A 22,966-nucleotide genomic window follows, 5' to 3' on the forward strand; every position below is an offset into this window, starting at 1 on the left:
CACCCCGACCGATATTGCTAATAAAAACATTTCAATCCGCGCGCGGACTCGTAAAAATAGAAAGATCCTCCTCGAGTATGCTTCACAAGCGGGCGAACAAACTCGGATTACCGACTGAGAAGATTAAAACGGCGCTAAATGATCGTCGCTTTCACGCCTCGTTGCATCGATCGTCTGATTTAATCGCGGCTTGACCTACGATGGGGAAGGGGGTTTATTGTGTCTTTTTACTTTACAGTCTTCTTTGTAGTGCATGGGCGGAGGAAAAGATTAATTGCTCAGTGGATCACTTTGTGATACTTGTTATTGCAAAGTTCAGCATTGGCCATTGATCGATTAAAATTTTAGTTGGCCAAATTCTCGGTAAATCGATAGTTAGTCGACAGAATTATATTATACAATAAATTGTGTCACAATAATCACGAATAATTTAATCGTTTGATGATATCAGTTTAATCAAATTTTGATTTGATTGATTATATACATTAATTAATAATTAATTTCATGAATTTATTAAATTATTCGTGATTATATATATATATAATTATTTAATTTTAATTACTGATTTGTCGATTATTTAAAAAAAATTTTAATGAATTAATACCCAACTGTTAATGCCTACTTGACTAAAATCTAAAAAAATACTTGACTAAAATAATAATAATAAATTAATAACGAAAGTTAATCAATCTTTATGTATACCTTAAGAAAAAAATACTTTTGAACTTGTGGGATATAAAGTTTATTTCTATAAAATGAAGTTAATCTCAATGACTGAACTTTATATTAACAGAGTTGCGGAGTTTCGCGAGCTGTTATAAATATATTTGGAGATCCGGCTTCGCGTTTAGACGAGTTTAGGATCGCGCGGCGGGTCAACGGGACTTCATTCCGCGTCTCGCGCGGATGATAATCGCGCGGAACGAACGAACGAACGAATGAACGTGCAGACATTCGCTCGTCGGCGCGAAACCGCGAACGTTACATCACCGCACGGGCGGCCAACGAGATGCGAAATGTGATTGTTTCCGGGGTTTAACTGACCCTGCGTCCAATTGAGCGCGTACGAAGAATGTCAGCCAGTGTGCTAACCGCGCGGTATTTAAGCCAGATTTTTATGCAAATCGCACTGGACAGACACCAGTTGAAAGAGTGGGTGTCCAGCGGCGCTCCGCCGTAGTCTGTCGCAATCTGTCGCCTCGTTCGCCCTCTCCCGGAACGTGATGATCGGTAAACAGATACGACGCGTTCCAAAGATGCGGCAGAGGGTGACGGGGAAGAGAGAAAACCGTGGCTTTTCCACGGTAGTTTAAACATTAATAGATTCAACATACAAACACTCCACTCTCTCTAAGGATGTGCAATCGGTTCGTTTGACCAATGAAATATTTGTCCAAGAAGTAACATGGCTCTTTTCATGATGCTTGATACATTAAGTTAAGTTACGTTAACCATTGCACGTGTTTCGTAAAGGTAAAGTTGAGGAAATCTTTGTTTGCATATTTTAGTTGTAAGGTGAATATTGTGTAAGTAACAAATATGTCTATTGACTGTACAAAATATTAAAATATTAAAAATTTGAAAGTATTTTGTGTTTCTAAGGTATTTCTCTCTCGGTGTACTTATATAACTGGTGCTTCAGTTATAAGTATGGCACTGCAATCATAATGAAATCTCACTGAAAAGATCAGGTAATCGCGACTTTTCCCATTATCGCTGCATCTCGCGAACAGACAGTGTTATTGCACACAAAGTGCGTAGAAGCCGCTAATTACACTATTACAAACGCGGAAAGTTAGACTTAGTATAGCATATAACAAACGCGTGTATATTACAGATATTGCACAGTGAAATCTTACTTCCACTGTTCAAGTGAAAAATAAGACGGAGCCGTTACGTGGGAGTGTTTTCAATGAAAATCAACGAATGTGTGCTCACTGATAATCGGTGAAATAATCCTTTCACTGATCCAATTCAGTGCAAATCAACGAATGCTCACTGATAATCGGTAAAATAATCCTTTTACTGATCCAATCAGAAACTTATTTTTAGCGATTCTTTAAAAGACTGAATCTAGGAAGACTGAACACATTCAATACATTGTTAGAATAGATTTTTAATTTAGATCTCGGTTTAGCTTGCACTTTTAAAGTGAATTAGTACAAATGTTTCTGGTCGAACCAGTAAAAGAACTAACTCACCGACAATCAATGATTATACACTAATTTTCAGTAGAAATATTCCTGTTTTATTGTTTCGTCTTATTTCTCATTGATTTTGAGCAGTAGAAGTAAAATTGCACTGCGATAAACAAATTCGTCATATCAAGTCCAAGTTTTTGCATTTGTGACGACAAAATTAATGACTTTCATGCACTTCGCGTGCAATGGCGCTGCCTGTGTTCGCAAGATGCATCAGTAATGTCGCTTCTACTGATTGATTCAATCAGCCAGATTTTACTGATTGCAATGCTCATAACTGAACCATCAATCATAAATGTAACGTTTCAATGAAGAATACGCTGATTGTACCTTGGAAAGTACTATTGAAGAATCACGGCTTTCAACAATTTAATTTCATTGTTTCTACCTTGAGACGTCACGCGCGAATTTTTTTTTTCGCAGCGAAGTCTCTTGTTGGCAGTGGAGTTAGGTTAGGTTAGGTAACGTGGGATCAGTGGTTACACGTTATCGCGTACGATCGTCGAGATAAATTATATAATATCGGTATACCGTATAGAGATTCAGAATTATTTTCTCCCGCGCTTTAACGAGCGTGTTTGCACAAACTTAGCTCAGTACATAGTTATCGTCGCGCCAGTTAAACAATTGAGACCACCGCGCTCCGCTCGCGCAGCTCTATCGACGCCGAGCACAGCTCGGTACTTTTAAATTAGCTCTGTTTTCTCAAGCGTCACGCTTAACGAAAGGGTGAAGGACAACCGGATTTTTACGCGTTACACGCGATGATCACGAAATATCGCAGCGGAGGCGATCCTGCCAAGGATAACTGACGTTGCGCGCGGGCTCTTTATCGCTCTTCTGTATCTCTGAGGAAAGAAATTTCTCTAATTTTAAACTGAAATCGAAGATCAATTTTAAGTCAACGCATCAAATGAAGGAAATTTTAGATAGAATACTCTTCATTCCCACTCTCGCAATCTCACATTGAACACTACTAATATGACCAGAGCGACCTTGATTTGCATCTATCCTATTCCCTTCAGTTTTTTACAAAGAAAAACGTGACAATATTCATTTTTCTGTATGGGCTATGCTTTGCTCATCAGTGAGCGCCAAAAGTAGAAAAAATATCAAGCAATAGCTCAAATGAAAGATCTCGTTGAGTAGATTCAGAATACATATACTTTTATACATCTGTGGTTTACAGTTCATACGATAAAGGGATCAATTATTTATACGTACATATGTAAATATATTTTGACAGATCATTTTGCATTACGCAGGGTGCACCACGAGAACGTGCATCTACTTGACGAGATTTTTCATTTGAGCCACTGCTCAATATAAATTATAAAGGAACGTTTTTTCTAACTTTGACGCCCTCTGATGGGTAAACTAAAGCCCTAACAGAAAAATGAATATATTACCACGTTTTTCCTCATAAAAAAGCTGAAGGGAATAGGATAGATGCGAATCAAGATCGCTCTGGTTATGTCATTGTCAGTATTGAAAGCATTGATTTCGAAATTGATCGGCTGGTCGCGTAGAAACTGGGTGAGTGGCGTGGAGAATTTTATTGCGGTACTTTTGGCGAATGCAAACTTGACACTTGACAGGAAGCCGTGTTAGGAGGCCGCCAACGATACCGACCGGCACGATGACTCGTTAGAAAACATGTTAGAAATGTCGTTCTGTCTGAATTGGCTTTTGAGCGACACTTGCGACGATTGCACCCGCGGTAAAATGTATGTCAGCGCGGTGATATTGTTTATAATTGGCTCTATTGGCGAACGATGGATATTATTTCAGGAACGACGACCGCACTATATGGTCGCCGTGTGACGACGATTGTGAGCCACTTGTGCGGCTATCCGCGCCTCATCGATACGATAAGAATATATCTGCCCGTTATCGACACTCTGTGGAAGATTGCGGTCGATGATTGCGGCGGAGTGTGCAATCCGATAACAGCTTCGTCAGACTAACCGGTTATCATCGCGAGAAAAAAATCATTCACTTGGTTTGCATTCCGCAAAGATATCTCAAAGTGCAAATTTTTCTTCTCGCCTGCTCGCTGAGTAAAGTCACCGAGTAAATTAGTTCTCAATGTAAAGATCTTAATTTTTTTTTTCAAAGAAGCTCGTCGCTTTTTTCAAAGCTGTCAGCTGTTATATGATAAAATATTTTTCTTAATTAGATTTCACAATCGATCACTCGTCTGTCACTCCTCGAAGAAATGGGATGGACGACGAAAGAGGGACGAGGAGAGAATCGCGAAGAAAATAGAAAATATCGACGTGCAAAAATCCGGAGATTCGTCTCGAGTTGTGTTTGATCCAAGTTGCTCCACAAACGGTTTCTTTGGACTTAGTACTTTGACCAAGCAATTTGCTTCATTTGATTCCCCAACATATTTTGTGTATCATTCTTTTTCATTAAATTAAACCACATTGTTTGAGAAAGAACACGATTATTTGAAGAAAAAATAAAATCTGATTTTCAATCAAATAATATATTACTTGGCTATATTTTACATTTTGTTTCGTTGAATTAAACCATATTCTTTGAAAAAAAAACGTATGAACGTTTTCCACTTTAATTTTGAGAAAAAAATATTTGAGAATTTACTCGTGGGATATAAAGTTTATCCGCAGAAAGCAACTTTACACCCTAGAAATCTTCAAGTATTTCATTTTTTACTCAGGATTTTACTGTTTGCGTGGGAAGTCACGAAGGAGGCCGCACGCGATAAAATGATAAAAAGACAGACCGTCCATAATGCGAAAAAAAAGAAATGTCAAGTCTTTTAGAATTGTTCAAACAGAAATTAGAACATTTAGCAAAATGAGATGATCGAGTGAAATTTTATTCTTCGAACCAGACTACAAATGATCCAGCTTGAACAATAAAATTACTTGAAAAGTCAAACAGCCGTATTGCCATACGTACCGTACAGCCGTTAAATTAACAATCGTTTTATTTGGATATTATTTTTCTTATAAATAAACCTACCCAAAAATTACACTCCGATTTCTTTCTAATTTGGCATAAATGTAGAAGTACAAAAAATATTATTAGGTCATATTTTTTCATTTTGGCCCATTTTGAGTTTATAACTGCCACGGGCGGTTTATAGCTTTTTAATGTTCTCACTCCTATCATCAACAAGTGCAACAAAGATGCATAAGAAATAAAATTGAATATAAGATATAGGCGTTTTTGGTTTGTTGATTATGAGTATGAAATCAAATGTGTGTTGTGTAAAATTATTTGTATAAATAATAAAATGTTTAAACAAAACATGTAAAAAATTGAAAAAAAAATTTATACAAATAACTTCTCAGTTTGGCCGAGATTCAAACTTTTTTAGTCTTTTGACTAATTTAGCACTGATTTTAAATATTTTGGTTGGAATTTCGGCTAAAGAAATTTAGGCCGATATTCATAGTCGGATCTTATATTTCAGACCGTCTTAAGTTTATCTTCAGATGCTTTGTAGCCAATGAAATCACCCGTAGACCATCTAAAGATGAATTTAAGATCTTAAATATAAGATCCGACTATGAATACCGGCCTTAAAATAGTTTGTGTCTCAGCTATTCCAATTTTGTTAAAATTATTTAACTATATCTTGTATACAATTTTATTTCTTATGCATTTTTGTTATACTTGTTGATGATAGGAGTGAGAACATTAAAAAGCTATAGACTATCCGTGAAACTCAAAGTGGGCCAAGATGCAAAAATATGACCTCAATATTTTTTATATTTCTACATTTGTACCAAATTAGAAAAAAAAGGAGTGTATTTTTTGGGTAGGTTTACTTGTTAGTTTATTTTCCAAGAGATAAATTCCTTTCACGAATTCGATAAAATTTGTTGAATCCAAAAAAACTGTTCTCTCGGTGTGTATATCTGTGTTAGGCTTCACACAGCTTTAATAGTTTATTAAATTAATTCGTCACTCTTTCGCAATCATTTCCTGAAATACACGCGAGCCGACAGCGACCGTATCTCGCGATCTGTCGTACGCGATCCGATCGATCACATCCGATCATCGTAGGATTCGTCGAGAGTACGAGCCTTGTCGTTAGCGATTGCTCAGAGCTGACCGGCCTATGTCGACGCACGTGTCGTCTGCTGGCGTGATTTCTGGTACGTTTGCGGCTTGCTAATCGTTTCGCACGAATGCTCGATACCGATACCTCGGTGCCTAGGCGAGAAAGGAGGGCTCTCCTTGTGTGGTCTGTCCGTCACCCCGGCCGCTTCGGCCGGTCGATTCTGCTTAGTCGCTCCTACTTTCCCGTCATTTTTCCAAGCGCATACGGCAAACGGAGTTTTAACCTGCGAGCGGCAATTTTAACCGACTTCTCATAGTGTCTCTACAATCCAGTGCGATATGTTTCCGCGTGGAGAAAAGAAAGAGGGAGAGAGAGAAAGAGAGAGACAGAAACGTGGGTTGCAAGAAGTGAAACTTGCATTCGGGCGGTTCACTCTCGCGTGCTATGATAAATGCACTTCTGCGGCCCGCAATACGTTTCCGCGGTATCTGCCGATCAATTGCGACATTTCGAAATATCTGCTGGGAATTTTTGACATACTCAGACACACACACACACACACACACGTGAAAGTACATACCGTCATTGCGGACCAATTAACGTACCGTTTACCCCGGCCGCGTTATCGTCATTGTCCGATCGATGACTTCAAAGTAAACGCCGATCCGGAGAGTCATGCGTGACTCCGGGATTTCTTCTCGTTACAGTTCGCGTTACGGTATTCCGATTTCTCCGGAACCGGAATTTCGCGCTCGCACTATCTGCCCGCGCGCGCGTTTGCTCGAGTTCGCGTATGCACTTTACCGGCGAGACTTTTCTCCCAGTTATTTTTTTCGTCAGTGCAATGCAAAGAAGCCTCTAATGCGAACAGTCCACAAATCTCGGTCACCAAGAAACTTGCGAATTTCTTTTAGCGCCACGTTTTTCGCGGCGGAGGTCAGGCTGAACGCGCTTCGTCGTCGGAATCTTGCAAGGAGACAAGAAAAAGTTGTTAATAATACACTGAGAGAAATTATCTGATAAAAAAATTAACAAATATTTCCGAAATGTGGATGAATTTTCATATCCGATCCGATTCAATTTAATCAAATACTTCCGATCATAATGGCATTTCATCAGATAAATCGATCAAAAAATTATAAACCGATGTTTCTCATCGGATATTTCCTGATTGGATACAAAAATTCATTAGTATTTTGATCGGAGATATCCGTTTGTTAATTCTTCATCGAATAATTTCTCTCAGTGTAATAACAACAACATAATATTTATTTTATTGATAGCCATTAATGTTACCAAGTAGATACCTGGCAAATTTCGATGTATTGGGTTGATCTTAAGTTCGTGCAGATTTTTGTCTAGTTGATATTCGCATGTTGGTATTAGAAGAATAGCTTTTGTTAGATATCAGGAGAATAGTTATTGCATCTCGTGCAATAATATGAGACAAATAAAACATGAAAATTTTAGAACCGTATTAGATTCGCAGGAGAATGAACCTAAATTCTTTGGGAAAGAAATTAGTATTTTCAAGGGCACTAAAAATAAAAAAAGAAAGAGAGAAGAAAAATATGACTTTGTGATTTTGAAATACTGCCATTTCGTTAAATTTTAATTTTCTGCATATCACAAAGGCTTATCCTCCGACATAGTATAGTTTTTAGATTTCTTGGTCAAACAAAATTTGTTTCGGATTATTAGACGAGCTGTGAAATTATCCATCAGTTAGAGGCGTCCGGCAATAGCACGCTCTACACAAGATACTTTCACGGAATTTCGATTCTCTTGAAGCAATTGTTTATACTTGAAACAATGACAAATAGTATATGGTAAAAATCCTATATTGATATCTTTGTTCATTTCTTTGAACAAAAGTTGTAAGAGTCTTCTGTTCTTTCGGCTGTCTAAACTCAAACTTCTGTTTTACGCAAATTTATATGCTCAGTTACGTATAATGTAACGCGGCAACGTGATGAGTAGAGAATAGGGAGAAGGCAGATCAAATTTCATGCGGAAGTTGGTTAAAATATTTAGCCGCTCAATGGCGGAGAATGTAACTTTAAATTTAGAAGCTTGATATCGAGGAAAGGTCAATCGATTCCAGAGACGGATGTTGCGCGAATCCTTGCCGTGATAGAGACAGAATTACAATGTAGGAAACTGAGAAAAACAAGCAGGTGTACGATTATGGAGAATAAAATAGGTGAGCCACGACATATGGCATACAAAACGTTGAAATATGTCGCTATTCTGAATTCTTCCGACTGGAAGACCCGCCCGACGAGGTCTCGTGCTGCCGGGCGGAATTACGTGCTATTAAGTTCCCTATTAAATATTAAAGTCCAGTCTGGGTTGAGTGGCGATCGACGATGCGGTTGCATGACCGGTATATCATTGATTATCAGCGCACTTTTTTCATCGTGGACGGCGACGGGATGAATCGATGCAGATTCAGAAGATAAATCTCTTAAATAGGGGAAAAAGAAAGGAGCGGCATTCAGCCGACGGGCTGCGCTCCGCTATATTTATACGCACGTGCGTTCGTGTAATGATAGATTAATACTCGTCGTTTCTGCATGTTCTACATGATTGATCGATCGAGGCTTTTATTCTCCCGAGGAGGGAAATAAGTGCAGATAACTGATTATTTCGTAGCCGAGTAACAAACGCTACAAAACGTTTTAATCGGCCTGAAGTGCCGTTATATACGCATGACGTATTATTCCACGGACGATACGCAGCGTTATTACGGCGGAGAGTTCGTTAGCAGCGACAGTACGATATTAGAGTCTGCTAATAATAGTCAATTCATGAGCGCATGATTAATCGTGTTCTTGTGTGTGCGATTTTTGCAGAAAAATTCTCCTGTCTTTTCGCTTATATATGGTGTCCCAGAAGCTCTCGTGAAGGCATAGATTGAGATGAACATAAAAATCTGATGCTGTTTTGTGAAATTCGCGATAATTATCGAGATATTAATTAAAGAAAATTTGTGAATGATTACGCGAGATGTAAATAGATAACGTCTGCCATCTTATGCTAGTCAAACTGAACGAAAAAGTCCTCTACCATTTTCCTAATAACCTTGTGGATTTTTAATAATTAATTAAAGAAGATTAGCGAATAAACGCTCGCGATAATATATTAATGTTGTCAAGTTAATAACCATACAGAGAGAACGATTTGGTTGAATCAAATAAACACTTCTTTGGAATGGTTCAAACAAATTTTTTGATTGATTGAACAAAGTTTTGTTTGATGTAACAAAAATATTTAGTTACAGCTTAGTTCCAACGAAATATTTTTGTTGTTTCAACCAAAAAATTTCTTTGGACCATTCAAACGAAGCATTTATTTGATTCAACAAATCGTTCTCTCTGTGTAGGTTATGTTATCTAATTAACAGTAACTAGTAAACTAGTTGTGTTTTCGAAAAAAGTATAACAAATGGCAATTTCGGGGACTCTAATCGAGGATCACCGCTTTTGTTTTGTATATCGAAGCGAGTGGAGGAGTAAATTAGGATGAAAAAGGATTGACCAGGGTCAGTGGGGTTTGGTGAGCGTCCGCCGAAATAACGCGAGCGAGATTTTCGCAGCTACCTTTCACTCCTCGTTGCACGGAGGTGTACGACCTCTTGGCGTATGACTTCTCGAATCGCCGGGTTCTCCTGGAAACACGTGGTGAACTGGACCACGAGGACGCGTCGGTACCGTTAAGAACGGAGCCGGCAAAAAGCGAGCCATGACCAAACCTGGCGTGCACGCTCGACGTTCGCTGTTCGTTACGAATTTCTTGCTGAATTCACGCGAGCCGCGTGATCGCCATTGTTTCACGCATACAAAGTGTTCCTTAAGTTCGGAGACATTTTTCTTATGCAGGGAATATTTTCTTCGGGAAAGTCATAAACAATGCTCTTTTTCTGCCCGTAGACGCTGATAATTAACACTAGAATTATATAGAGAGAATTTTGTAGTGAAGGTTGTAATTTTACAAACGAGAAATAGAAATAAAAATATCTGGAGATAACATTTTGGATATATCCACTTAGACTTTATAGACCTGGTAGACTTTGTAGGCTTGACTTAGCATTTCCTCGAGTCGTTAGACGTATTTTGAGATTCTTTACTTTTTCAAAACAACCTGCGACCTCGCAGTTATTGATCCCGTAGCTCAGTTATTCATCATTTTCCGCCTCTACATGTTTCATTATGCGTTATTATCGGCGCGTGTACAGGATAAAGTGCTTTACCGGTTTTCGATAAAAAACGAAGAAATCGCTTTTAACGCTGATAACGACGAACGCCAATAAAATACGTAACGCAACGACGCGGACGTTGTAATCGGCGTTGACCCTTGAACCTGAGAAGCGGTGTGTGTCGAATATAACGAGAGTGTACTCGTGAACGAGAGGCATTTTGCAACGGCACAGTTGTGAAACGCGAAAAGAGAGAAAAAGAGACAGACAGAGAGACAGAGAGAGAGAGAGAGAGAGAGAGAGAGAGAGAGAGATGCAGGCCTCCGTAAAATCGGGGAAAACAGGTGCGTGTTGTAAAGACAATTTTGCCGTCGTGTAATGTACGCCACGACGAGGCCCACGGAAAGTCAAGAATTAGAAATCTCACGTCCGGAAAGTGAGTCATTGCGTGGTAAACGGACAGAGGTGACGGCGGGAAAAATGCGAGGCGAATTTCACGCGATAGGAGAACGAGGAGGAAAGTGTGACCGCCGCCGCCACGAGAAAATCCAGACGAATGATTTAACAGGCAGATCGGCGCGAGAGCTCCGCGAATCGAAATTACCGCGAACGGAGATACGTGCCGCGGCCGGGAACGCAAATACGCACCGTTCTTCGCGAAACACGCCACGCCGTAAACCGCTTTCCGCGGCTCGAGCCGCTCGCGCAATACAAAATTACATATGCCGTTTGAGTAAGAGAAAAAGAGAGGGAGAGGGGAGAGAGAGAAAGAGAGACGAACGACGAGGAGTCGATGAAGACTAAACTGCTCGCAGACGTCAGATTCAGGACGTCTCGATTAACGTCGGAGCGGATTTGTTGTTCATTCGCGTCGATCGATTTCTTTATATTTCTGATTATACACATCACTGATTATACGGAGTGTCTGACAATTACTGGCACACCCGTTGTGTGCAGGTAGAACTCGTCAAGCTGAACACAAAGTTACTCTACCATTTCGCAAATTATCATGTTTGAATTATTAATTGGAGAAGATTGGCGAATGATCACGCGCGAAAGGCACCGTTCTTGATTGATGACGTCAGAGAAGCGAGGAAATGCTCGCTCAAAATTCCTGTACGTCGAAATAAAAAGATATATCCAAAAAATTACGTAATCGGTTGAGTACACCTCTAAAGTACTCGAAAATAAAAATACTCATCTTTCGCGTTCTGACAATCAATAAATAACTGTAAAGTTAACCGTGCAATCATCCTCTTTAACCTACATTTCTTCATTATTTTGTCACGTTGATTTCATAATTAATTATCGATTGCAAAAGAAAAGCGTTCTGAGTATTTCAGAGGTGTGCTTAATTGATTAAAAGTGTTATTTCCTGAATATACCTTCTTATTTTGACATACTTTATAGAAATTTTGAGCAGGCATTTCCTCGCTTCTGACGCCATAAATCAAGATGGCGAGCAGCCCAGAAGCCTCGATACGTGTTTGCCCGACGAGCGTTTATTGATTCGATCGATCTGACACGCCTCGATTGTCTGCTCCCTGCTAAGTTGCACTTTGTCAAAATGCATGTTCGTTACAGAAGCTCATTCGTGTGTTTTGGTGTGTGTTGCAGATGCCATCGAGAGCGCGGTGCTGCTGAGGCCACGTCTGAGCAAACGAGTCGTAAGTCTCCGATTAAAACGCTACATCGGTTGCGCGACGCGCCCGGGGAGAGGTGGCGGCGGCGGCGGATATAATTCGCCCTGATACGTCATCGTGAATCGCGAAATTAAATTTAATTGCCGCGACGCTACTAGCAGGAATAATATATGGGCGTGCGAGACGTTACCCCGCGCGGCTGCGTCGGCATTTAGTGTGCCGACTTGTGTGCCGCTTGTTTAGCTCCTATATTTAAATCTACACTGTTAGCGTTCGCAAAATACGAACACGCTGTCGTGCTTTTAAATACCGCTCGTCGGAGTGGAACCCCCGCGGCATGTAAATTCATGTAAGACGTCATTATTTCTTTCCTTTTTGTACGAATGCATAAGTTATTTCTTTTCTAAGAACTCAAAGTTATTCTGCTTGAAAGAGGAAAAGAAATAAAAGATGTGAATCCCAACCCCTTCCCCGCCCCCGGATAGACAGATGTACGTAAATTTGGCAAGAACTTTATTAGTCGATTTGTAAAGATTGCGTCCTTGGAACGACTTATATGTCATTCATATTTTTTATCACATAGAAGGACGAAATAGGAATATGAAAGAAATACGAAAAAGATACGATAGAAATTTGCTCCAAGCAATGTGTCGTGCAAAATGTTATGTGACTTCTAGTGTGTGTCACTTCTGTATAAAATGAACTTCATTTCCTCTCTCAACTAAATATCCAGGTATTCTTTTCTCAGTGTAGTAAATCTGTAAAGATCGCATGCCTTATGAATAATTCATATAGCACTTATATTTATCGCACAAAAGGAGGACAAAGTAGAAATACGGAAGAATGATTAAAATTTGCTCAAAACAATGCGTCCTGCAAAATGTAATGTGAAAACCCGAGTGTAACTTTTAGCAAATCTACAGCTGCATCAAAGTACAAATAAACTATTGCGTTATACACTGAGAGAATTTCATAATAAAAATTACTATACACTAAGAGAAATTGTCCGACAAAAAATTAACAAACGGATATTTCCGATCAAAATACCAATGAATTTTTATATCCCATCAGGATATTCAATTAAATTTTATCGGATACTTCCGATCATAATTTCATCAGATAAACCGATCAAAAAATTATGAACCGATATTTTTCATCGGATTATTTCAGACACAAAAATTCATTCAAATATTTTGATCAGAAATGATGCAAATCTAATGATTTATTCAGTGCAACATATTTGCTCCGTAAATGCAGTTGAAAAGACATTAAAATTCCCTTCATCGATTACCTCACGTCGTGATAATCATGAAAGTTCATCTGACTGGTCTTGTCACGCGTGATGGAACGCCCGTTTTTGCGCGAAAGTGCAGTTCGCGGAATTGCCGCGTACAGGAAGTATTCGCCCTTCGCAAATCGCCAGTTGCACGGACAAGTGTGGATATACCTCCACGCGAAGCGCAGAACAGCGGATCGTCCCCCGAGAGATCGCGGACCCACTGGCCATGACCTGCCGCCACCCACGCGGTCGCGCAAAACGATCCGAGCGTCTTACGTCGCGACCGTGCGCGCGTATTCGAGACCTACAGGGCATTGCGTGCGTCTGGAGATTAAGTTAGGGAACAGTTCGCGCCCGCCTGGCGCGAATTGTTGTCCCGTCCATCCCTCGTCCGAACGTAATCGCGCTGTCCCTTCTCAAGAATCGCACTGCGCAGAGTCTAAATGCGGTCAGTCAGGAGCGAATTGGTCATGTCTCTCGACGCAAATAGCGATCTGCCCTCACCCTCCGTTCGTCCAAATTCAGCTGGGATCTCCAGCGAGGTATCGAGCGGAGAGCGGAAAATTCTATCCATCGCCGAGCGGACTTTCATCGTGGAACTGCCTTCCATCAATCGCGCGATACCGAGCGAGGAGCAGTGCGATTACGCCGCCGCGAGCAATCGGCATGTCGGTATTTTTATTAAGTTCCCCCCAATCAATGCTGTCCATTATTTAAGCTATCTCACTACGTCAGGCGAGAGAGACTCCGTCGATCCCACGGGAGAGGAGTTATTAACGCGCCAGAGGAACGCGCCGTCCCCCGATATTGCGTCGGTGTTGCCTATCGATTAACGCGATTGCGATCGATCGATCGGTCGTGCGAGAGTTCAACGCTCGTCGCACGATCATCGGCGTGTTCTTTTATTCGCCGTTTATACGCGACGATGACGTCACGTTATGCCGCGGACACCGCCAACAGTATGCAAAATAATGCAAATAGCATGCCGAAACTTCTCGCCCTCCGTCCTTCCGTCTATGTATAGAACGCCCGTGATGTCGGTTTAGCGCTCGAAAGAGGCCTTTGGAGTGACGAGAAAGAGGTTGTCTCTCTAGTGCTGGTAGATTTTCCTCATTTAGACGGACGGAACGCTCTTGTCGCTTCGTGAATTGCTAGGAAATGGTATATCGTCATATTGTGCTGGTGTATACCTTGATTACTTTGATTGGCATCTCGTATTTCGTTTTGCAAATGATTAGCTCGCATTCGTTGATCGAATTCTTTGGATCAACAACATCTTCACATCAGCAGCACATGTTTAATTGAAGACTATAAAAGCAAATGTTGTCTCTTGAAAAACACTTTATATAGTTTTATTTAGCACTTTAAATGCAGAATTCATTATGTTTTTTATATATAAAAAATTGAACGCTACATTGGAACGAAACAATGTTATGTCGCAGTTAATCGTGGAATGGCAAAATAAACCGGCCATATCGAAAATTCGGCAAATTTGCTTAATTAGAAACTAATTGACAAGTTCTGTCTGTCTCTTTGAAAATACTAGAATACACTTTATATGGATTTTATTCAGAATGTATTATATCTTTTCCTGTATAAAAGATTGAACGATATATCTTGTAGATAAAATCGTATCACGTCGCGGCCAATCGAGCGGAAAAATTAACGTGCCGTGTCGGAAACTTAGCAACATGCGTTTAATTAAAAACTGTCTACTATGAAGATAAATTTTGTCTCGCTGAGAACCTCAAGAAACACACCTAATACGGGTCAGAATTGATTTTAGTTTCTCTTTTTCTGTACGAAAGATCGAACGCTGTATCTTGGAGGTGAAGCGATTTTACGACGCTCCGACGGATCGTGGAATGGAAAAATAAACGTACCGTATCGAGGAAAGAGAAAAACAGCTTCACGTGTAATACACGACGCGCGCGATGCGTGTCCCAAACGATTCGTTGCCCCGCCGAGCGATGTACGAGTTATTATAGCGGCTAATCGAAACATTAAGCCCGTAATGGCCGTCGTATCTTTGCACGGCTTAACCTTTCCTCCATCGTACTCCATCGTACCGCGCCTCTTATCCGCGGCCCCACTTTGACGATTGCCGGGGCAATGATAACAATAGTCGCTGATAGGAGTCGCCTAGATGGCCGGTCTAGTGAATCAGCGCATTGTCGTCGCGCGACCCAGCGCGGATCTAATTGGGCATCGAACGGCCCTCGGCTGCATGATCGGCTCGGATGTTTTGCAGGTGCTGGGCCGGTTGTAATTACTGTCGGAGCTGGGCGTGCGTGCTAATTGCGGCATTAGATAATCAGCCGCGGCCAGCCGGCGGGACGTGTTACTTTCATTCCCGCGGCCGCTCGGGCCGCGGACCGTGAAAATTACAATCTTTTACGTGCGCGATTACAGGCCTATTACAAAGTGCGGCGTAACAGTAACAATAAATAACAGCTGCCGGTCGTTGCGAAACTTTACGCCGGAAATGGCCGGGCGATGAGTGATATATCGCGTATCGCCGGCTTGCTCTCTCACTCCTGATCGCTGATAACATCTCTCGACGTTAGATACACCTTATTTCCCGATTAGATATACTTTCCGATTACCGCTTACTTCGGTGTCTCCTGGCGCGAGAGAACCACGCGCGTGCACCCAATTGAACTCTTAAAAGTCCACTTCTACCACTTCGTCGTGGTGACCTCCTTTCGGTCGGCCATCTCCGTACGTAGTGTTCATCTCAATTTCACGGCGCGCTGTTAATATTCGGAAATACTAATAACCACGTGTGCCGGTGGATTGCAGGCAATTTCGTTTTGTTGCCGCGTGTATCGTCGAAGCGACGAATTGCGTAATCGCGTCTCTTCGTCTTCGAAGAGCACATTTTCGCCGTCTCGATCCCCATCATGAATATTCATCGCGTGACATAAAACCGCGCCTTTCAGAGGAATCGACGTGAATCGGCGAACACGAGCGGCGGACACGCGATCAACAGGCGTACGCGTGTTGCATTATCGCCGAGCGTATCCACACACACACACACACACATACACATACACATGTGATTTCTCTCTGTCTCTGTTGCAGGTAAAACAGATTGAAAGATGCGCGCAGCACCGCCCTTGCTGTCGTTCCTCCTGATCCTCTTGTATCACGCAGGATGGAGCTATGGGCTCTGCAAGCTGGAGAACAGCACGGCAGCGGTATGCCACAAGCTGGAGGACATCAAGCACATCGACACGCACGACCTGGAGTTCCTGAAGGCCTCCGTCGCGCAAGATGTCTTAACGCCGGGCTCCTTCAGCGACTTGGGCAATCTCAGGCACTTGGACCTGTCCGGAGGCGATCTGAGAAAGATCGATCGGGAATTTTTCAAAAATCTGAGTGACCTGAGAAGCCTCAACCTCGGCGACAATCGCATCGAGTACCTGGAACTCGTGTCCTTGGAGGACTTGACTCAACTCCGCAGTCTGAACCTGCGAAGAAACGCTATCCGGCAATTGCCACCTGCGCTGGCGCGCCTCAAGAACCTGAGGCACCTGGACATCCACGGCAATCCACTGGAGTGCAATTGCGCCACCCTCAAGGTGCGCGATCTTATCGCGCAGAGAGGCGTGACTATGTCGAAGAAGGTTATGTGCGCGGGTCCTAACAACATGAAGGGTACGTCGTTGATGAAGCCGAACGCGGCGATCGTCTGCAGCCTGGAGAAGCAGGATCGGGAGATGCAGAACGATCAGGCGGACGGATCCGGGATGGATTCAGGATCTGGGGATACGTCGGACGCGTGGGATGATGTCCTCAGCAAAGAGGACGAAGCGGAGGAGGCGGGGCAGAAGGGAGAGGAAGCAGAGGTGGAGGAGAAGGAGGAAGAAGAGGACGACGAATATGTAGAAGTTCACAACGGCTCGTCAGAGAAACCAAAAGAGGCGGAAATGGAGACGCCCTTCGAGGCCGTGTCTCCAGACTTCACGACGAGATCTCCTGCGGTTGAATCTATTACCTTCTCAAAAGAGTCAATCGAGACCTCGGAGGTGAGCACAACAACGAGCTCTTTGCTGCCAACCACGGAGGACGATGAAATTTTCTTCGACAGCGAAGAAAAGAGGGAGCAATCGACTACGACCGAGATGTCGCATAAGAAGGAGGTCATCAAGGACTCTCTGTTTTATCCGGCCTCTGGCGATAGCTACGACGCTTCCGGCGAAGGATCCGGAGCCGGCTACGATGAAGAGACGACTAATGTAGAAGATGATAGCAATGACAACTCGTTCCTTTGGAACGTCGTCACTGGTATCGCTGGTTTTCTGGGCGCCACCGCGACTCCGCAGGAGCCGAAGGACTCAGATCTCGAGGAGGAGCAGTTTATAATGTCCACTAGGCCTACCATAGAGGAGACGACCGTGCCGATTACGTTCCACACATTCAGTGGCGAAGTCGAGACGAGAACAGTTGCAACATCGATCGCCAATGGTGTTGAGGTGATGAAACCCGCAGACGACGGCTCTAAGTCCGGTAATGTCAAGGCCGAAGTGGACAGCCTGAACGACGAACTGGCCGAGGTGTCCACCTCCAAGCAGTCCAAGAAAGGAATGGGTTCATACGTTGTTCTGGCGATTCTGCTCGCCGTTTTAGCGGCGCTGATCGGCTTCGCCGCGTACAAGGGCGACTTCTGCCGCAAGAAGAGAAAACCAAACGACGTGGAGAACGGCACGGAGCTGAAAGACATGCAGAAATCCCTCCTGCCGGACACCGGCAACTCGATCCAACCGAAAATCGCCTCGAACGGGAACGCTGAGAACGTTCCTCTCGTGGATGGCGCTCCTGACGAGGACGCGAAGCTCGACAAGATTCGCAACGATGATCACCACACCCAAGAGGCACCGCGATCTCTCAACGGCACCGTCGACCACCCGGACCCCGTGAAGCCGCCCAGGAAGCAGATTACTCCCCAGGATAACCAGATAGTGGAGGATAGACCTCGTGTGGATGTGAATTCCTTGAAGGAGAACTTCCTGGCGGATCGGCCGAGCCCCGTGCAGCCCTCCCCGTCATCAGCAACGATGAACAATGGGCCGGCGACGCATGTCTCAGAGCCCAACGGACCCCCGCTAAGTCCCGGAGCGCAGAGAGTGAGGATCACCCTACAGGAGATCCCCGACAGTGTGCCAAAGACGCCCATACTCATTACGCGAACGATGGCCGGTGAGAATCTAGTCAAAACGTCGTGAAGCAGTGCCCTGAACAGAGAAAGAAAGAGAGAGAGAGAAAGAGAGTCTACATGAGATAACGTGATGTCACATCGATGGACTGACGTGTTCGTGTGCCGAGAGACGAGAGAGAGAGAGAGAGAGAGAGAGAGAGAGAGAGAGAGAGAGAGGGGAAAAAGAGAGACAAGCAAATAGAACGTAGTGCGAGAACCAAGGGGACAGTTTTTGACAAACCATATACCCCGGACGTGATTTATAATACGCCGTTGTTCCTAGGCCCGATATGTAGACAGCCTCCTTCTAACGATGGACTTTTGTAATAAGAGAGATTACTGGATTGGTGGCCACGCGCCGCCGAAAGCGGCGAAAGGGACAACTGTCGTGTTCTCGGCAGGATGAAGGTGTGCGACAGGCGGCTCATACGGGTGTAACTTCGAGCAGCTTCGTTGAACAATCGGACGCACGAAATGCTACATATGCATATTTGACGAGAATCTTACGTCTCACGCATAGACTGTCCCACATGTCGCGTTATCGCTTCTTGTACGATTATCTTGTCTAAATATTTTTTAATGCTTGATATTAATCTTCTTAGCGCGACCTATATTCAAATTAAAGTCTTGCTCGAGTAAGCATTTTACTAAGTTGATAATAAGGTTACACGAGATTCCCTACTTACTCAATCGTGATTTCTTCTGAATTTCCCTGAAGAACAACCATCAATACTACGTTATCGTGCTTGGGAGGTTAAAGCTTGCCGATGCTTGAACATATATTTAACTCTGAATATTTTTATTGTTTTCCTTTGTTAAATACGAATATTTGAACCTTCAACATAGGGACATAATGCCTACAAAAGTTTTATGATTTCGAAAGAGATCTAACACAGTGATAATGATTCTTTTGTAAGTAGGAATATGTAGGAGATCTTAATTTTTTTTTTAATAGAATCATATTTAATAGTTTTTCTAATACATATTAATTCCTCTAGTCATCCTATATAAAATCGATTATTCAATATAAAAATATTGAGATGAAATAATTTAAAAATTATATATATTCTATGTTGAAAGATAAAATATTTGTAAAAAACAAAACAATAAGAATGCTCATGCGAAAAAACAAATTAGTGTAACTGAATTTTCCCTTTCTTGGGAAGAGCAGAGGTGACACAGAAAACTCGGTTGTAGAGTAAAAAATATTTCTAATGCAGGGGATTTTTATTCAAAATCAATTGTCCTCAGTTGCCTCAATCAAGTTTCAAAGCACCTGAATGTTCAGACAAATATTTTCGCTCGCTGTAACAGACATTTCTTTTTGCTGAATTTTTGTTTGGTCTTCAATTACACGAAGTGAGAATTACATTCCGTGTAGTCTACTGTTGCCACGTCATTCTTTTCGATTCAGCTGATAAAAATCGCGATGTCTGGGACACTCTCTGTATTTATGTCATACGTAAGGATCCGCAGATGGAGTGACACAGTTCAAAGAGTTCACACTAGTGCACTAGTCAGTCTTCCTAAAGGATCTCGCGTGTCCCGCGTGCGCGTGCGCGAAAGGACCCGGAAGAACCCGCGTTAATCGTCGTCGCGCGAGATCGCATCGCGAGGATCGGCCACGTTCGCGAGCAACGTCAAGTGTCAGTGAGTCGAGGGAGCATTCCGCATTTCTGCCATATTTTTCTACGAAGCTTCGATTGAACTCCGTCAGCGTGAGGACGACTGTGCCCCGATCTTCTCCGATCGAGCCGCGCGGATTGTTTGCCAGCGCGACAAACGCGCGCGTACCTCGTAGTTTTAGCGCCGCATTTTAAGTACGCGCGTCCACGCGATTAAACGTGAGGAAATTTGCAATTCCAACGAGCACGACGAGCCTGCCAATTATGAATAATGGCCTCTGGCCCGTGGTGCGGAGTTGCGGAGTACGGAGTGCGCGGTGAACGGTTTGATTCAGCAGTTTGAACGTTACACACAGGAGTCTCCGTTATTTACGTCACAGAGAACGCAATATGTAATAATCTGTTATCGTGTCATTTTTCTGTTAGCGAATGCGTGATCCCCTCGCCCCTGAGACAGTTTCCTAGCGCGGAAGTGTCGCGGGGGGAAGAGAGCGACTCGAATTTTTACACGGATCGACACATTTATTCGTTGTGACGAAATTCCATGCAACGTAGATTAATGTGAAGATTTACGCACGAGATACGTACGATGGACATACTTCGTAGACGTTGATCGCCTGTTTAAATGGACACGCATATACAGAGATGTGCATACGGAGCGAGAAGGCGCCACGTAATGCGTTATCGCGCCGTCGTAATCGATTACATATTTCACGTACGATTCTTTAAGCCAAATGTGTCGGATGTGTACGGCGTATATGATTTAACTTTAAGATATAGCGCGGGGTCCCCGTTAGATCGACCTGTTTCCAACAACAATAAAGCGCGTCGCCAGTTTGCATTAAGGAGAAACGCGACAAAATCAACGGCTCAGTGAAGATTGAAAGACTTTATTTATATGTTCAGTCTTTGATCAATAAAAGAGAGTGTTATTTTTTGTTGATATCGTCGCTTGTGTTAATCATGATCACGCACGATCTTCGACCCCCATACGCATCGATAGTGGACGCGTCTACATCATTATTACGATGCGTTCTGCAGCGGTAATTATCCAATGATTAGCGTTCGAAAGGGAGCGGATAAATCGCGATATAATCGTCGATATTCGCGAAAGATCGCAGGAACAAGTAATGAACAAATATATACGCTTCATGTTAACGTTGCATGTATAAAACTTTAGTTCCGTGCGAGTTTCAATTGTGCAAGCAACTTAAGGGGTCGCAGGAACCTGGTAGGAGCAAAAATTAGACAAAATTTGGGAAGTTGTAAAAAGTTGTAAATTAATAGGAATTAACACAAACAGATTCATAAACCTAAACTCTCTTACGTTTCCTTCGCAATTGTTGTCAGCAATGCTATTAGTGAGGCCATACACTTTAACATCAACGTCAAAGCGTAAACTGTAATGAATTGCTAATAAGTGTTCAATGTTATCACTGAATGTTGCTCAATATTCAATAACTTAATTACTTATAATCTGTGCGTTACATATGCCGCCTTTCACTCTCTCTTATTCCTGTAAATGATAGGCCGTGACGATGGACGATGAGGACGTGACTATAATTTCGAGGTCTGCGTTTTAATTCTCTTTAGGTTGACAAGAAATCACCGTAATTTGAGATCGGCGCAACCTCGCAGTATTCGAACCGGTAATTTGACGTTATTACAGTTAGGATCTCGGACGGTGGAGACGGCGCTTCCATGAAGAAGCGCTCGTATCTGTGCTTGCTCTTTCAGAGCTGATCTTGTACTATCGGCGGCTGTTTCATTTGTTATTTGCCCGATCATTAACCCTCTACCGGCCGATAATAAATGGATATATACTACGTAGCATAGAAAAAAACCGGTTTACGCGGGAGAAGCAAGTGAGCCGCGCTGGAATGTTATCGCGCAGCCACGCGTACGTTATTACCGATCCACATTCGTAGCATTGTTGATTCAGCGTCAGGTGTGATCGATGTGGTTCACCAAAACGACTCTCGCGTCGAGAAAGTGAAATAACTCTTAATCACAGAGTTATGTGGCTCGCGCGAGATACGCGGAATGTGGACGCAGGCCGCGCAGTTGACAAGTGCAATGAAAGTGCTGAAGAAATTTGCGGCCTTCTCTGGCTACTTCAGCTTTATTAAAAATATCATGACTATTTATCGCGAATATCAGAGAATATTCACGCTCAAGGCAGCGATCATGTAACTTCGAGCGGGCTTTCCTATTTTTCACTTTTCGCACATCCTGAATACGCGTAAACTTTTTAAGCGTGAACGAATCGCTGAGTATTACACAGCTAGATACGTGGAGAGTTATTAAGGCTCCTGGCTACTCGCAAAACTCTTAATTAATGACATCAGAAGGAGAAATTACACGCTCAGAATCTTGCGAAGTATATAGAAGTGAAAAGATATATCCGTGAAATGGCATTTGCAATCGATCGAGCAGATTAAAATAGTCTTATCACTTTTCTTTTGTTCTATCGATTAATGAATTGCCGTAAAATTAAAGTAACGTGCAATTTATTCTTAGCATATTAGCTGAAGTAATAAAATACATAATATATAAGTAATAAAATATATAATATGACATGTGACCAACTTTTTTAACTTTCTTTCTTACGATTCTGCATAATAATTTTGCGATCATTTGTTGATTGTCAGGATAAGAAGAAAGCGTTTACACTATTTTACAAATCATATATATACATATATATGATAAGATATATGATAAGATATACATATATATATATATATATATATATATATATATATATATATATATATATAT

At 42.3% G+C, this 22,966-nt stretch overlaps 1 protein-coding gene across 2 annotated transcripts in view; it reads left to right on the top strand.

Moving 5' to 3' along the window:
* Positions 1-21,131, top strand: part of LOC116840320 — a 99,451-nt gene extending 78,320 nt beyond the window's left edge. For both annotated transcript variants that reach the window (XM_032806891.1, XM_032806890.1), the window contains 2 exons: positions 12,059-12,108; positions 16,448-21,131. In XM_032806891.1, the coding sequence (XP_032662782.1) occupies positions 16,465-18,591 (2,127 nt within the window). In that variant the 5' untranslated portion in view covers positions 12,059-12,108; positions 16,448-16,464 and the 3' untranslated portion in view covers positions 18,592-21,131. The remainder of the gene's footprint in view (positions 1-12,058; positions 12,109-16,447) is intronic.
* Positions 21,132-22,966: the final 1,835 nt, after the last annotated feature.

This window comes from Odontomachus brunneus, unplaced genomic scaffold, assembly GCF_010583005.1.
Source record: "Odontomachus brunneus isolate Ranch 3 - 2012 unplaced genomic scaffold, Obru_v1 Obru_scaffold_009, whole genome shotgun sequence".
NCBI classification, from domain to species: Eukaryota; Metazoa; Arthropoda; class Insecta; order Hymenoptera; family Formicidae; genus Odontomachus; species Odontomachus brunneus.